Here is an 18,666-nt window from a genome sequence, read left to right as displayed (position 1 = left end):
TAAATAATTCTTATGGGTTCATTTTAGATCTTTATCAATAATTATAGAAACAACTATTTGTATATATATGCTTATGTAATAACAAAGAAATGTCATATCTATATGTATGCTTGTGTAATGTATAATAATTTTGCATAAAGTTTTAAATTAGCAAATTTTTTATCATCTAATAATATTATTTATCTATCTCATAATTACAATGAATATGAAGTTACAAATAAACTCTACTTAGATCCAGACATAATTATTATAATATTATGAATTTTTTTTGAAAAATTATAGAATTTGACTTCATTTGAAATTTCATGTGGAATTTGAATAGTAAATTCAAATTTTCAAAAAAAAAAAAAACAATGAAACATTAAATGTATTATTATAATTTAGGTAAATATTTCATTTATTTTCAAAGTACGATTCATGATACAATTTGATATTAAATATATTTCTTGTTATAATTTAATAGTTCCACTTTTAAATTTATTTTTTTAAAAATTTTAATGTAAATGTCATTAAAATTTTGAATGAAAAAATAATAAGTTTGTTTAGAAAAAAAATTTATTTTTTACTTTAAAGTGAACCTAATATATTAAATCATACTAAATTAAATAATGTTTGGTATAATATTCAACGAGAAGTTGAGGAATCTAAAAATTTTAATTCAGTCTAATTCACTATCTGATATAATTAATAAAACTAAATTTTATGAAAAATTATATATTATTATTAATTTCGTTAACTTTAATTTAGGTAAATGATTATCGTTCGTAGATTTATTATTTCTTTTAATTTTTTGTTGATTTTATTAGTTATTTTTTAATTAAAAAATATGTAAAAAAAGATTTGATTGAATAAATTCTAGCCTAATTTTTCGTTCGTATAAAATTTATTATTTTATATTTAAATTAATCTAGGTCGATTTAATTTTAAACTGATAAAAATCCAAATTTCATTACATGTAAAATAATTATTTATAGATTGACTTACATTTAAAGAATTATATTTTCATAGATATATAATAAGGTTGTTTTCATGTGCTTTAATTAGTTAGTCATTATATATATTTAGATTATAAAGAGTCATATGGCTAGCAGTTAAAAATTAATTAATAGAAAATTAAAGCTTGATACACTCAATACCTTAGATTATTCCTACATATAATAGAAAAATAAATATGTTTTTATGGTAATTTTAATTTATAAAATCTTTATTTTTGTATGAACTTCATCATTATCTAAAAATCTGAATATGTTTATAGGTATCACTCGCGGAATTTAAGTTTAATAGATTTCATTGATATAAAAAATAATTTCTATTGAAATTAATATAATCGATTTATATTATATCAAATATTGGTTAAATCGACTAATTATCGGCTTATTTCATTTAAATCTCGATAGAATTTTGAAGGGTTTTATATCAAATATTGGTTAAATCTTGAATCTTTATCTTTATTCTTGATGAACCTTGATTTTTTGTACAGGTAACATTAAGATTAATTAATTAGATTTAATTAACTGTCAATATGAAATATCTAATAACTTAATTAAGTCGTATGGAATTTTAATTGACTAACTAAATATCTGGACTTAAAAATTTAATGGACCACATAATTAATTATGTATTAATTGGGTATCCAATGGTAAGAATTCGATTTGCTGTTAATTATCAGCATTATTGACATTGATTTACTGTTAATTATTGTTAATTTTTAATTAGATGATCACAAGGATTTGAAATTTCATATTTGGGATAATATAAGAAACATTATTGCATCCTTATATTGTATCAAATTGAAACTATTACAAGATATTAGTTAATTAGTAAAAGAATAAAATTTTATTATTTTGACATTAATTATTAATGTAATAGGTGATTTTATAAATTGTAAATTTGAAATATTATAATAAATGAGTTTATATATATATAAAAAAAGGAAGAAATAAGTAAAAAAATATTAAAAAGAGGGAGGGGAGAATGAAAGGGGATGGTACAGATAAAAGAGAAGGAAATGGACAGTTAGGATGATTTACCAGACTAGGTATAAATAGGGTGAGGGAAAAAAAAGAAAAAGGGAAAAAAAGGAGAAAAAAAAAAGGGAGAAGAGAGAGTTGGTCGAGGAAGAGAGAGAAAGTCAGAGAGGGAGGAGCTGATTAAGGTGATTGAGAGAACTGTTATTGTGTTGAGGATGATGGAGGCAAAAAGTATTATAAATTCGAATCTTAAATACTAAAATGATAATTTATAATTAAATTCCTACAGTGTGGTGAATATTTATGTAATGAACCCTAGAAGAAAGAGCATGTCAACGGAGAGGATAGGGAGCCGTGAAAAGAGGAATTGCTTGTCTAGGAGAATCGGTCGGGAAGTAAATAGAGAGAAGGAAGTCTGGTAGGTGAAATCGTGAAGGACTCATGCGGGAGAGATGAGCGGAAGTGAGAAAGAGAAAAATTGTGTATATATATATATATATATACCAGTATATATGTACCAGAATGTCACCAAAGAGAGAGGCAAACTCGAAAACGTAAGAATTAGGCAAGAAAATACATGAACATCTAGATGAGTACTTGACATTCATCAAATAGACAAGAAACTAGAGATTTTGAAGTTAGGCTGGGAGTAGAGTAGTGAAAGGGGTTGTGATGGCTGGAGTGTTTTGAGAGGACGGTTGTGTGAGATGAGAGAGAGAGATACATGTGAGAGAAATATGGAAACAGGGAGTAAGGGGTTGATGTTACTAAAATTGTGTGTGTTACTAAATAGTGGGCAATAGCTATGTGAAGTATGGGGGGGGGGGGGGGGGGGGTGATGAAAACAGACAATAACAATGTGTGTATATGTTGCAGGATAGGAGGAATGAGTATGTAGAAACTGTATGGACTCTGTTAGTTGTACATGTGTGTGGATGTTAACTTGAACTATTCTGTGTGCTTATTAAATATACATATTTGTATGAACTATTCTGTGTATTTGTTGAATATGCATGCATATATGATAATTGAATGATAATTGAATATGATTGTAAAAACTGTATAACTGTAGTTGTGATATTTTTATTGTATGAAGACGCCGATTTTGGCTGTCGATGGTTGTTAGAATGGAAATAAGTTGAGTTGCCGATATTGGTGATGACTAGGGGTTATCGGAATGATGATGGTATGAGTGTATGGCCGATTTATGGTTGATGATTGGCGAAAATATGGGTAAGTTGGGTCGCCAATATTGATGATGACTAGGGGTTACCTGAATGGTAATAATGTGAGTATATGATCGATTTATGGTTGATGATTGGTGAAATAGAGGTAAGTTAGGTCGTAGATATTGATGATGACTAGGGATTACCTAAATGGCAACGATGTGAGTGTGTGGCGGTTTATGGTCGATGATTGGCGAAAATGGAGGTAAGTTGAGTCGCCAATGTTGGTGATGGCTGAGGATTACCTGGAGGGTGACGGTGGGAGTGTATGATTGATTTAGGGTCAAGTGGACATATATAGGTACTTTGTTTACTATTATTATGGCATACAGTGGTGACGTTAGACGATGAGATTTGACAGTTTTCTTTCAGGGAGGGCTGTGATTATGATTGTGGTAAACGCATAAGGGGAGAAGAGTGAGTGTAGGGGAAACGAAAAGGGTAATGAGAGTAAGGGTATAGGAAGTGGGGTATTAATGTAGGCTTTTAACTGGATTTCATGCTTTATTAATGTTTTGAATTTATTTTAATGAGTTTGTGTATACTCATTACATATCATTTACAGATGATATAGCACAATAAATCGGATTAGAATTGCATTCTTTCGAGCTTAACACTTAGAGAAAACTATTTGGGAAGCGTGGGTAGTGAACCAGAATACTTGTATAGTTAGTTGAAAGAAAAATATTTTAAAACAAGAATTATATAATTGCGATTTACGATATTGATAGATATATAATAAAGAAAATTTAAATATTGACTAATTAGACTGAAATATTTATTATTTATCGGTTTATATTATTTTGAAAGAATTTAGTTGTGTAATAGTATATGTCATACCATGCATGCAGATAGGGTTGTCGTAACGTCTCGAAATTATGATCGGGGCATTATAGTTATAATTGAAAATATAATATAAGTTAATACAAATTCAAACGTGGGAGGATAATTTTCTTTAAATTTTTAAGAGTTAACCAAATAGCTATATATATATATATAACTTAAAAATTGTAAAAAATTTAATAATTACTCCCCTAAATTATGGTTAAAAAAAAAATGCCCACTAGAAAATTTTAAATTGGCTGTAAATTATGAGTATCTTTCAAAATATTTACTTTTAAGAACAATAATGGAATCTTAAATTGTTTTTTTTTTTTTTTTTTGAGAGGGTTGGTAGATTTAGATCTTGAATGATAGTGTTTTTGAATATTAAATTTTAAAATCACATAGCTAATTATTTAATTTTGTTCTTATTTTAACTTTTTCTCCATTTGAATTTCTTTTTACATCTATATTGATGTTGAGAGCTTGTCTTCACTTCCTCCAAAAAGAGAACTTCTTGTTTTCAAATTTTAAAAAGCAAACAAACCAACATTTGTCCTTTCTTCATAAATTTAAAATAAAATATTTTGTACTTTAAATTCCAATTAATTTTATTTAAAATTTTAATTGATTTGTCTTTTCGTTTGATAAATTTATTTAAAGATTTATGGTTCTTTTAAATTCTTCTCCAATAATAAAATTAATCTACTATAAACATTTAACTGAAATTAGAACAATAATTTTTTTTTTTTAGTATATTAAAAAAAAATTAACTTATTATTTTAAAAATAAAATATATGATTTTGAAATTAAGTATGAATTTGTAAATAAATTTATTTTTAACAAAATAATAATGATAGCAACAAGCATCTTTACATAGAAATGGATTTAATCCAGAGTATCCTCAGAGGCCAGAAGTGAGAGATTATTGCTGACAAAGCCTAGCTCATTTTCCATCAAAATTTTGACATCTCTTGTATACTAAATATTGTCTATATATATATATAACATCAAAATATCATACTATCAGGTCTTCACAATATTCTTGAATTACTCTAAAAGGGAAAGATGCTAATAAATACTTTTGAAAAGTAATATCCATGAAATACTTTTTTCTCTTAACAATATAGAAGGGACTGACTGGTAAAGACCAGCAAATAACTGAGTAGCTTGTTCACCTTACTTCTTGCTGGTCTTGATGTTTGGATAGAGTCCCAATATGTGTTCTGGCATGAAATCATGCCTTGTTAGGATTCCAACAATTGGAGGCCTCTGAAAATTGTAGGAAATTCATCATTTGAGAAAACACTTGTAAAGAATCAAAAAATAAAAACTCAAGATCTTATACAGGAGAATTGCAATGAAAACTAGATCATTACCATACTTGGCTTTGTTTCATTTACAGATTCAAGAAAAGAAAATTATTCATAGCACAAACATTCACATGAACTCAAAAATCAAGCCAACAACCAGAACTCATTTGAAATTCTATATGGAAAAGAAGCATGGTCATGGTACTCAAATCTTCTCATAGTTTGCTAAAGCTCTTCTCTGTGCCAAGACAAAAGACGCATTCTTTTTCCATTCATTCCCTCTATCTTAATTATTTGATATGTAAAAATTAGTATTCACTTATATTTTCAATTTTATAACGACAACTTTATAATTATACTTAAAATAAGGAATGACAAAAGTACCTAAACTGAATTATAGATGAAATAAACTTGGAATATGATAATATTTGCACTCAAAATTCTATCACATTTATATTTTGTATTATTCTCCTAAATTATTCCATGCAATTAAAATTTAAATTAAGCTCAACCTAAAAAGATATTTGATTCACTGAATAAGATAATAATATACTAAAATACTCATATGATATAAATGAACTAAACTTGATGCAATTGCAACTAAGTTAGGCTGTTTGATTTATATCCTGTTTCCTTCTCTGTTAAGGAATGCCAGCAAAATGAAGGAAGAGAGACTTACCCCTGGTGTCTTTGGCACCACACACAGGTGCCGAAGGCCAAGTTCCCGGAAAAGAACAGCAGCTTTGGCCAGAGACATTGTTTCCACCACAGTGTATGGAGAGGTATTAGAAACAGGATGGAGATCAACATACATCTCCATCTCCTCCTCATCAATATCCAAATCCTCCAGCTTAACACCTCTACCTAATCCTGCCTTTGCAAAATCATGTGCCTTGAACCTTTTCATAATTTGTGATCCAGTCATCACCCTGTAGCCAGAAAATCTCTTCTCTTTAAGCAACACAAGCAGATGAGACCTCAAAACAAGCCCACACAACTCTGGAGCATCTGAAAAAGGAGGTTCATCAATAACAGGGAATCCATTATGTTTTGTTGTGCTCAAAGCCTGCACTATGGTGCTGACTTTCTCAACCCCAGAAAAGGTCACCAATGGACCAGAAACAACATCACTTGCAATCAAGTGTCTCATGTATGGTTCGGCGTGGGCCTCCATGTATGGTAACCCTTTCATTTTCACAATCTGGTCATAGACACCTTTATTGAAAGTATCAGCCACAGTTTTTGAAATAAGGAGAACCAGCATTACCAAGGGCAACATCAACAGGTCATTAGTAAGTTCAAGAAGTATGACACAAAGAGAAACTGTCATCCTCATCGTGCCACCAAGGAAAGAGGCAGCTCCAAGGAGGGCGAAGAAACCACCGTCTAGACCAGAAAGAGAACCAAGCACATTCCCGACAAGTCGTCCATAAGAGGCTCCAGCAAGAATGACAGGAATGAAGAGTCCTGAGGGAACAGCTATGCCATATGTGACAATGCCAAGGGAGTATATTGCACCAAAGAAGACTAAAAGGGTAGACAGGCGAAAATGCTTATCAGAGCCAGAGGCAAATAAATTGCGGATTGCGTCATCATTAGTATTGAAAAGTAGGGAGGCAAGGTCATTGTAATGGTTTGGTGGACACTGGAAACTCTTGTAATTTCCAGATCGACCTTCAGTTGGACATTGTTCTTTCAGGTGAGGAGGACAAGGAATACACTGTGAAAGCCATGGGAGGCCAAAGGAACAACAAGAGGTCAGAAGGGAAATAATCATGACAAGCAGGACTTTATATGATGGACCCTTCCTGCACCATTTATTATTAACAATCAGAAACAAGAAAAATAAAAATTGTCAAAAACAATCTTGAATTCAATCATTAAAGATACATTCAGCAAGTGTTTTCTGGGAAGAAAAGATCAAGAAACTGTCTAAGAATCAACATAGAGGGCTGAAAAGATTAAGAAAACTTATAAAATGACATGAAATTTCTATGACATACTCATTAATGATGCTATAGGTACGAAGAACCTTATCCACAAGAAAATTGTAGAGGCTTCCCAAAATGCCCCCAATAACTCCAAGGAAAATAACTGCAAGAAGATCCTCGGTGTTATAAGTGGCAGTCGCTGTATTGACATCAAACATGATCAGACCTCCCTGTCCAAACAGCCCACATTTTCCACTTCTGCAGAATTCTATCAAAGCTCTCAACACCACAGCAACAACAGCTGTAGTGAAAAATGTCCTCCAAAGCAAAGCACTTCTCCACCTGTATAGTTTCAACGAACATGACACAATTTGCAAAGTTTATAATTAAAAAATAATAGAATCACAAGAATCTCTATAAACAAGAAATGAACAAATCTGCAAGTGATAAAACAATTCCCTAGGTTTCAAACTTCTCGAGTCTCGAAACAGATATCAACATGGGTTTTGGACAAATTTACAATTCTGCAAGCAGGTCACCTATTCCAAATGAAAAATACTGTTTTCCTTTTCTTGTATTCCAGGAAAGCTAGCAATTCTGTCCCGGTTGTGTAACCACGTCTTGTTAGCTTAAGGTGTTTATTTAGTGAATAAACTCTCAAACCCAAACTTGGGCTGTTCAAAAATCATGTCATCCCGGGGTCAAAGCCAATCTGTTGTATAAATGGCTTATTTGTTAAACTCATCTAACCCCATTTATCTAACAAGGTATATTGAATAAGTCAAAATTAAGTTGATAAGTTTGACTTATTTACAGTAAATCAGGTCATATCAGTTCTCTCAGTCCAAACTGTAATTGGTAACATTTCACCAATTAACATTTGGAAGTTCTGAAAATAGTATTTTAAGAACATCATAAGACCATTATAAGAAAATTATAACATAATCGCCCAAAGAAAAATTTCAAACACGATATACAATTCAAAGAAGAATAAATTACTGTACTAATAGACATAGAATTAGTTCATAGACATTAATATTATTATTTATTTTCTCATCATCATAGTAATAAGGTGGTTGCTAATAAATAAACACGTCTAAACAAATCACAATTTATTTTGTCATCATTATCCCAATCTAGTTGGTCTCAATTTCTTATGAGCAGCTATGTGGCTAAACGGCTTGAGCAGATTCAATGTCATTTCTCTTGGAAGCTTCTGAAGAGCAAAGATAGTTCCATATGTGAACTGGAATCCAGTAAAAATTTCCATCTTTGCAGTGTGGCTTAGGAATTAGGTCTCTATCTCCGTCTAACAAGGGAATCTTGGCTAAATGGATGTAGAAGTTTGGGCAGCCTTTGGTGAAAGGTTATCCAGTCCAAATACAGGATAATGAGTGGTAATTGGAAAAGAACGGTGCCTTTTTGTCTATTTCAAGACTAAAGATGGTACTGAAAATTCCCGACTTTGAACTAGAGGATCACGATTGAGAGCGGGGAAGACCAGTGCATCCTTGACTAATGGTGGAAGACTTGAGTCTTCCGGATCCCAAGGGAGGAAAGAATAATAGAGGAAGACTGGAAACTAGGGATAATAGAGAAGGAAAGCCTTCGGCTGGCAAGGAAGCAAGAAGAGGCAGTGCCAATGCTGGAGTAAGTGAGTTTGATGAGGAACCTCAATAATTGGGAAGTAAGTGAGTTTGAGTACCTTATTAATCCAACATCCATAGTCTATCTGAATAAGAGCAATGATCAACTAATCTGGAGTATAGGAGTTGAGCATATTTACATGATAAAATCTTTCTGCAGTTACTTACTTAAAAATGACTCATATGAGATTAGCTTTCCGTACAAGCAAATTTGAAAGGTGAGCGCTCTACTAGAATAGCCTTTTTCGCTTGGGAGGCTGCAAGAGGATATATACTTACTATTGACAAGTTACAGATAAAGGGAAAGATTTTGGTAAATGGATTCTTCCTATGCAAGGGTGGGAAAAAGAGTCTTATAATCATATATTGTTGTGGTGTCCATCGGTATATAAGTTATGGGCCAGGGTATATAGGTTACTGGGAATCAGTTGGGTCATGGCAAGTAATATAAGGGATGAGATTTGAGTGTGGAAGGGTATTGGCGGTGAAAAAAGTATGTGGGTCTCATTCCCCTTGCAATTTTTTGGGTTTTTTGTGAAGAAAGAAATAAGAGAGCTTTTGAAGGGGTAAAAGCTAACTTTGATAGGGTTAGGGATAGATAGTTCCAAACCATAGAATTATTAATTACTGATCATTTTATGCATACTAGGGAAGAGTCTCAGAATCTTATAGGTATGCTGATTGAAGTGTAAATAATTTTGTACATGGATTGACACCCCTTGGTGCTTGTAAATGATAAATACCATATTTTATTTCAGAAAAAAGAACAGCTTATTTCCAAGCTCATTCAGAATCAAAACACTATAAGTGTCTATTTTTCAAAATTGAAAGTCTTGTTTAATGAACTATTGAATTATGAATCAATCCCAAATTATACATGTGGATGACTGAAGTCGATAGTTGAATATCAACAAATGGATTGGGTTATGAAGTCCCTCATGGAGTTAGACAAGTCCGACAAGGCTATTAAAGCACATAATATTAATCAAGCCATTTTCCTGTCTGAATATATTCAATCATCCAACAAGAAGAAAAGCCTAAAAGAATATCGTTGGACAACAAAGGGAACAGAAACTAGGCTTAGTGTCAGAGAGTTGAACAGGTGTCCAAGGGAAGTAATGCAAGTCGAGAGAAGTACTATTGCTCTCATAGTAAGGCTGCAGGCAACACAATTGAACATAATTCAAATTTAATATGGGAAGACAGGCATCCTCTTACTATAACCTACTAAGTCAATATTGTTGATGCTTGCTACAGATTATGGGTACCTTAAGGGACATAGGTTGCATGGAAATGGTGAGGTGTCAATTGCCAACCAAGTTTCTACATCTTCCACCTAGGAATAGAAAAATGTAGAAAAATAATCACCCATTACACAGGAGCAGTATGAACAGTTAATGACACTTCTGCAACAAAACCATTCATCGGTAAACACAGTACATCATCTGCTACTCTTCCTCAGGAGCAGAGAGTGTCTCTGGTTTATGTGGTATGTACCTATGTCTCTACTTATTCAATGGAATCCAAAATTCACATAAATGTGCCCTGGATTATAGATACTAATGCATTAGATCACATTATATCCACACCCACTCAATATTTGAGTATCACAGAGAACTTATTCTCTGGATTTGTCCTGCCTAATGGTGACAAAATTGATGTGTTCCATGTTGTAACAGTGAAGATTTCAGATGAACTAATTCTTCATAATGTCTTATTTGTTCCATGTTTTAACTATAATATTATATCTGCAAAAAGACTAACACAGGATTGACGGTGTTGCCTCATATTCTCACAAGAATTTTGTGTAATACAAGGCCTTTTGCCTTGGAGGACAATTAGAATTGGTGAAATCAAATATGGTCTGCACCACCTACAGTAACGCAAAATGCCAATTTCCCATAATAGCAAGGTGTTGTTTGCAACAGTTCCTTTCGGCAGCAATCAAGGTGAAGTTTTTGTGTTTAGCATTATCGTCTGGGTTGTTCCTCATTACCTGTATCTACAATTATGACAAATGTTTTGACAGAATAAAGAAATAAACCTTGTTTTATTTGTCCACTTGCTAAACTGCATAAACTCTATTCCAATAGGAAACATAGAAGCAAACATTGTTTCGAATTAATACATTGTGATATCTGGGAACCATGTAGTGAGGTCTCTTATGATGGATACTGTTATATTCTTACCATTCTAGACGATTTTCATAGATGCACTTGGTTTCATTTACTCAAATGTAAATCAAAAGCAGGACCTACCCTACAGAATTTCTATAGTTTTGTGCAAACACAATTTGGGACAGGAATCAAAGTCATATAAAGTGTCAAGGGAAGGAGTTCGAGATGAAAGAATTCTATTTGGAGCAAGGGATGGTTCACCAGAGAAGATGTGTTGAGACACCAAAGCATAATGGAAGAGTAGAAAGGAAACATCAACACATTCTGAATATTATCAGAGCTCTAAAGTTTCAAAATGGACTCAAAACTAAGTATTGGAGCTATTTCATCTTAACAGCAGTATATTTGATCAATAGAACGCCTTCATCAGCTATTGATCACAAAACTCCTTTTGAGATACTGTTACACAGCAGGCCAACATGCAATCACTTGAGGGTTTTTAGGTGTTTGGCCTTTGTCTCTACTGCAAATCAATAATAGACAGAAATTTGATCCTTAAGGCAAGAAAGTGCATTTTCTTGGGATATCTCTTTAGAACTAAGGGATATAAACTTCTGGATTTGGAGACAGATGAAGTTTTTATCTCAAGAAATGTGATTTTCCATGAGAATGTATTCCTATAAAGTTCACACCTGACAAGACCGCCATCTCTGATTTACCTAACTAGCAGTGGCCTGTGATTACCTAGAGCCAAATAACAGAAAAGAATGATAGAGAAGTCATTACCATGAAGCTGCTTCTTCAAGGGCAAAGAGCACTCCACCAACTGGCGCTCGGAAAGCAGCTGCTACACCAGCAGCAGCTCCACATGTGATCAAATCCCGCCTGTCCCGATCATTTTTGAAGTATCTAAGCCATCTCCAAGTCAAACGATATTTTCGGGAACCACCCTGCCCTAGCAGATTGGCAATGCAAGCACCTGTGTGGACCATAGGCCCCTCTTTCCCCACAACAAATCCAGCAGAAACCCCTAAAATGGAGCCAAAAATCTGCCAAATTTGGACATAATATACAAACAAAATTACAATTAGTGACAGGAATTAGAAATCTCTGTTGTGATCAATGGCAACAGAAGAGCCCATGAGATTGAAAATTTTATAGCCTAAAAGGCACGAGCTGTCTTATAAATTGCTAGATTTTCCAGTGTCATTCCAGGTACTGTTCCTCACCTTTACAAAGAGTGTACTTGGAGCCAAAATTGAATAAGCATCTATACCATTGAGGTAAGCTTTCACCTCTGGTATCCCAGAGCCTGCTGCTGCAGGAGCAATGAAAGCACAGAGAGCTCCAGCGGCGATTGCCAAAATAAGATTGCAGCCAGCAAATGCAGCAAATGCCTGGTAATATCTGCACTGGAATAAGAATCCTTTCACAGTTTCTCCAACGTGTAAAAATTTTTCCTCCTAAACTACATGCTGCAGGTTTTTGAAACTGGGTGATGATTACAGTGTCTAAAAGCTACAGTCTGGCACTTCAATGTGACACTTGTAGTGAATATATTCAGGCAACATACACTCATATATTAAAGTAAAAAGGCGAGAAAGAGAGTAAACAAAGAGAATTTTAGATGGTTCTACAACATGCCTACCTTCATGGAATCACTTACCATTTGTTGCTAAGATAGTGAATTTAAAAGAAAACTTAAAATTAAAGAATGCCAAAACAATCGCCTAGGCCAAATACAACCATATCATCATCACTTTGGCCACAAATTAACAGTACTATGATCAAGAAATAACAGGTTGAATAACCAAAAAAAACGATACCAGGCCAATTTCAACTGTACCATAATCTCTCTAGCCACATATTAACAATACTACGATCTAGAGAAAATGGGTAGCAATCTAAAATGCAAAGACATCACCAAATATGCCTAAATAATATCTACAGTGGATTTCAGATGCTCGGTTGGTGCACTATTTGCAATATGATTTTTCCTTTTGAAGTTACTTCTGAATGCAGCAGAAAGCAATGCAACCAAAAAATTAAGTCAAGGCTATGGGAGAGAGCTCATGCGCTGAAAGCTGAAGAAGACCCGCATGGACATCATTTTCATTTTTCTAGTTGACATGCTTGACTACCATCTTCAGAAGTCATGGATAATATCCGCCATCTACAGTATCCTAGATGGTATTTTACAAACTAAACAAGGTGAAAGAGCAATGCAAATGTACCCTATATCCTGCAATGACTTCTAAAAGAAACTGGCGGAACACAAAGTAATACTTCAGATGATGCCCTAAAGGATGCAGTATATTACACAGCATGTAAAGAAAAGAGTAGCCTTTAGTTTGGGTATCATATTGCTCAAGATTACTATTTGTAAGTAACTATTCTCTTGATGTGGGAAAAGTAGAAGTAAAGTTGAAATTAAGGATTTGTTTTAAAAAATGAACTGTATTTCATTTTAGTTGAAAATGAATTGAAAGAGGAATTCATTTGCAACTGAGTTTTGATATTTTGATAATATGGTGTATCAGTTCAATTTGCAACCAAACAATGGGTTGAATAACTTAATTGGTTGATGAAGTGATTGCAAAATGAACTCAGAATCTAAAATAATCTTAAAGGGCTGTCTTTAGGCTTACTTGTCATTAAGCATGAGATAATTTGTTAGCAGAAGTTTAAATCCAGCAATATTCTCAACAGCAATATTATTGAAAAACCCAACAAGGCCTGTCGCCAAGCCTATTAGGAGAGCAAGCGTCCACTTGAGAACAACATACTGAAATATCTCAACCTTCCTTCTAGACCTCCAGTCCTGCTTAAAAAGATCATTCTCAATAATCCTGCAAGAATAGACGGGAACCGATTATTAGAATCATTGAATCAACCCATATTTATCATAAAAAAGGAGAAAAAAAATCTGGCTTGGCCTTCATTACATTCTCTTTTTTCCATCATCATTTCACTAAACAAGAAATTTGATGCTATGTGCAGATTGATCATACAATTCAAATTCGATTCGTTTTCCCAGGAACGAAACACAAGTAAATGGAATTAGAAACGATCTTACTCATAGTCAAGGCTCTCAATGGGGCAGGTATTGGCGCCTACTATCGCAATCTGAGATGTGGTATTCGTTCTGTTCTTAACCAGCAACGGTTGTCTGACCGTTGACCCGAATTCCTTGTCATCTACGTTTTCTGGTTCACACTCCTTCTCTATATCATCCTCCTCCCTCCGATCCATCTCTCTATCTCAAACACAAATGTCCTTAACCGCTATTCTCGATTGATCTCCGCCTTTTCTTTCCCCAAAAAACGCACCTCCCAAACACAAATCAACAATTGTCGACTCTATCTTCGCCTTTCTCCCATGAAATCTGTCTCTCTAGATTCCTCTCTTCCCCAAATTTCTGTCCCTAAATATTCTGAAAACAGTTCTGTTCCATCTCTAGTCTGAACAAACCAGAGTCTTAAATCTCCATTCCTCGGATTTTCTCCTTTTTTTAACTCTCCCCAAACAACTCACGTAACCACGAGAGTCTCGCACTTTTTATATCGACGACGTGACTTTTTTCCCTCGCAAAATCTAAAATAAATAAATAAACTAATTACATTTATTTAATATCCATTTTCTTAAACCATTTTTATAAAGGATATTTTGTCTTTTTAATGGTGTGGAAAAAAAAAAGAAACACGATTAATCCATGTCAATCCGTACCCCCGTATGAATAATAATAGCCCAAGTGCTCAAAATGGTTAAGATTTTGATAGTTTCGAGAAATTTTATTTTTCTGATAATATTTTTAATTCATAAATTAAAACAATTTTTATTTAAATTAATTCGTATCTAATTTTTATAATGTTAAAAAAAAATAGATATAAATTTTAACGCTTAAATAATTTAGAATATATTTAATTTATACATAAATTAATAAGAAAATATTATTATTATTTTGTTAAAATTAACAAGTTATATTTGGAAATTAAATTAAATTAAATATTTTTTAAAATTAAAAAAATTATTTAGCTAAAATAAATAAATTAATAATAAATAATAAATGGGTAAAACACATGGTCAAACTTTCCTTACATGGTATTGTCATGTGGGTCATTAAATAAATATGAAGATAAGACAATTCCTTTCATTAATTGTGCATTGCCATCTCATAGACCAACAAAATTAAATAAAAAATTAAACAAAAACATATTTCTCTTCATAAAACCAAAAAAAAAAAAAACAAAAGGGAAAGTTATCTCCAAATCTCGCCATAAGCTTTATAATATGAAAAATATTCAAATACTATACAAAAATTTATTTGACTGTAATATATATTTCAAAAATACTTGTCAATTACGAAATGCTTATTGACAAATAAATAATTGATATAATATTTAGTATATTTGAAATTTTGTCATCTATCATTCAATATTTTAATAAGAAAACAAAGTATCAATAATTCTTTTAAAAAATAATTAAAATAAAGAAATATATAATAGATATTTATAATACATGTGCATTTATGTAGGACAGGGAAAAGTGTGGGCTGTCACTTTTAAATAAGGTTTGCTGTACATCTTTTAATGAGATCAACTAACCCATTGACTTAATACGTGTATATATATATATATTTATTTAATTAGGCAAATCACATGGTGCCACCACGTGCTCTTAAATTATTTCACTTGTCAACACCAATTTATGCCTACTAACGACCTTTTAGGTTCATAATTAGATATATTAACCCTCTAATACCCAAATACTATAAGAGGGTTTCGAAATACTTTGTTATTATAATTTTATTATATAATCAATGTGTCAAAATATATGTGAGTTGGAATAAATAGGACTAAGAGACTCAAAGGGTAAATATTTAAATAATTTTTTTAATGAATTTATCATCGAAAATTATTCATCTTAAGAGAATTCAATAATAATCATTATTATATAGTTATTGACTTTAAAAATTATTAATTTAAATAAAATAATAATGTCGAAATATAAATTGAAATAATTCGTATCTCTAACGTATTTAACTTTTCTTTGATTATTTTTATGAATTAATAGTACTAACTAATCGTTTCACTTTTAACTTTTTTCAATTAACTTAAAACGTATTTTATAAAGTGAATAAAAAATAAATAAATCCTACAAAAAGCAAACAACCCCTCATTAGCAATCATTAGTTTTTTCGTTGTTCGTGTTAATACCTTAAGGACGAAGTTTATAACTTTTTAATTAAGCAAAATATTATTTTGCAAATTATTTTCAAATTAATTAACTCAGAACAAGATAATTATAAGTTTTGTAGGACGAACATGAGAGAATAAAATAAAAATAAATTTAAAGTAGAAAAATAAATAATAATATTAATTTTTTAATCTAAATTTTCAGACAACTTTTAAATAAGTACACTACTACAACAAAAAGATAGTTAATAATTCATATAAACTAAGTTAAGTACTTACCAATATCTTAAATGATTGATAAAATAGCTATAAGCTAAGTTCACCAATTATCAAATATCATGAGAGGATTTTAGTTATATATGTAAATTAAATATTCATAAAAAATAAAAAATGATGTAAGAGATTCAATGTGCACATATCATATAAAGTTTTACTTGAATTCCTTTATTTTTATTTTTTATAGATCTTATTAAGAATACAACTGTAATATCTGTGCCTAAAATTTGACCCGTGATTAATTTTAAAATTTTAAAAATGTATACAAATATAATTTTTAAATTTATAAATTTTATTTAATGTAAAATTAGGGAGGGAAAAATAGGTTGAAGATGAAATTGAAAATAATTTTGAAAAAAATGGGTGAAAATTTGGGTTCGGATAGTATTTTTGAAAGAAAAATAAGAAACTGGAGGTCAAAATACAATTAAAAATAATTGTACCACGTACGACCGCCCAGTTAGCAACCCCAACGAACCGAAGCACGCCGCATGGCAAGGTACGCTGACTCGGTGCCACACAAGAGGCCACACTGGCAATCTGCATGCCCGCGATCGGGTGGCCTCGATGTGTTCCCTCGCGCGTGGACGATCCAGATCCATTCTCTCCTCAGGCGCGACCGGATGGTCGCGATTATATGCGATGAATAGTTCAGATTCGTTCTCTCTTTAAACATGATCGTATAGTCGAGATCAAATCGCGACGAATGGTCCATATTCATTTTCTCTTTAAATGCAATCCGACGGTTGAAATCAAATGTGATGAACGGTCCAGATTTAAGGAAGAAGAGTATAAATATCTCGCATCACACCAAACCCAAACCCTAGCCGCCAGCCTTCAGCGGGAGAAAAAGAACTAGTCGCTGGAGAAAGGAGCCGACTGCCGTCCGCTGCCGCGCCAGAGCCATCTTTGACTGCCAAAAAAGGTAAAAAAATTCTCATATCCGCTCGAAATTTGATTTTGAACACCCCCATGGCCAAATCGGAGCAAATAGAATAGCAAATGAGCCAAAAACTATGGGTAAAATTTGGCGGCACCATCGCGGGCAAAACTCAAAATCGCTTCCGATGAGCCATTTCTCATTTCTTGTTTCGTGCGATTTCTCCACAATTGTGTTCACCATTATATTTTCTATAGGTTGACCGAAAGCTTAGTCGCAAAGGTGAGCTAGTGGAGCTGCCGCACCAGAAAATTTCACCACCGGTAGATTTTTATTTTTTGACTTTTTTTGGACCAACCGAGACCCTCTAACGTGTTTTCTCACAGGGATGGATATAAAACTAACCAAACTCGACCAAAACTAACCGAAAATAGCCAGGCCGAGTCAAACCACTGCCATGTGTGGTGGTGTCGTCGTTGAAGCACGGTGGTGCCGCCGTACCAGAATTCTGAAATTAGCCGAAAAAGATTTTTAACACTGATTTTCGATTTTGAGGGTATTTTTAGATACATGAAGCGTGTTTTAATCTCCGCAGAAAAATTTAGAAAGCTCAAGGACCGCTAGTAGGTGTAGTAAAACGTTTGGTATTTTGGACACCGATTCTGGTAAGAATCTCTCACCTTATTTCTTGTTATAAAATTAAAACTTAATTATTAATAATATGGTATTTTGCATAATTTAAAAAATTTCAAGAATTAATTACAAGTTACTAATAGAGTCAGAACCGATTATTTATTATTGTTTGTCATGTTTAACCGATTTGTTTGATTTTACAATTTTAAATGCATGATAATATACTAGAATTGGTAAAATGATTTAGTTATATTTTCTTGATGCATTTATTATTTGTCTTGCATTGATTTATGATTAAATTATAAAATTAAAAATTAAATGTAAACGAAAAATTGATTGGTTAAGTGAATGGATGAAAGATAGCCTTACTGGATATCCTGAGAGATGGTAGACGAATCAGGTATATAGGGAACCTTATCATGAACGTCGTCTCATACCAGACGGGGTATCGAAGATTGATATTTTTGACGCTTATACCAGATAGGATATGGGGACGGCTCATTTTACCCTGATATCGAATGGGGTATGGGGACGGCCGGGTAGTTGACAATGTTGAATAATGGTTCACGAGTAGTATCCCTATAGGCCCCCAAGAATACCAGTAGGCAAATAAAGAGGGAAAGTTATTGTTCTTACTCACTTGAATATAAGTTTGGA

General features: G+C 32.5%; 1 protein-coding gene across 1 annotated transcript; it reads right to left on the bottom strand.

Moving 5' to 3' along the window:
- Positions 1–4,827: 4,827 nt before the first annotated feature.
- On the bottom strand, positions 4,828–14,595 carry LOC110814786 (chloride channel protein CLC-c-like). The gene is made up of 7 exons (XM_022042398.2): positions 14,102–14,595; positions 13,674–13,874; positions 12,255–12,432; positions 11,812–12,074; positions 7,335–7,604; positions 6,011–7,139; positions 4,828–5,290 (listed from the first exon to the last, which is right to left on the bottom strand). The coding sequence occupies exons 1-7, from the start codon at positions 14,275–14,277 to the stop codon at positions 5,198–5,200; spliced, it is 2,310 nt and encodes a 769-aa protein (XP_021898090.1). The 5' UTR covers positions 14,278–14,595; the 3' UTR covers positions 4,828–5,197.
- Positions 14,596–18,666: the final 4,071 nt, after the last annotated feature.

The sequence above is a fragment of the Carica papaya genome, chromosome 2, assembly GCF_054855325.1.
Source record: "Carica papaya isolate Zhongbai chromosome 2, ASM5485532v1, whole genome shotgun sequence".
In the NCBI taxonomy this organism is placed as follows: Eukaryota; Viridiplantae; Streptophyta; class Magnoliopsida; order Brassicales; family Caricaceae; genus Carica; species Carica papaya.
This window is presented reverse-complemented; position numbering and strand designations above follow the sequence as displayed.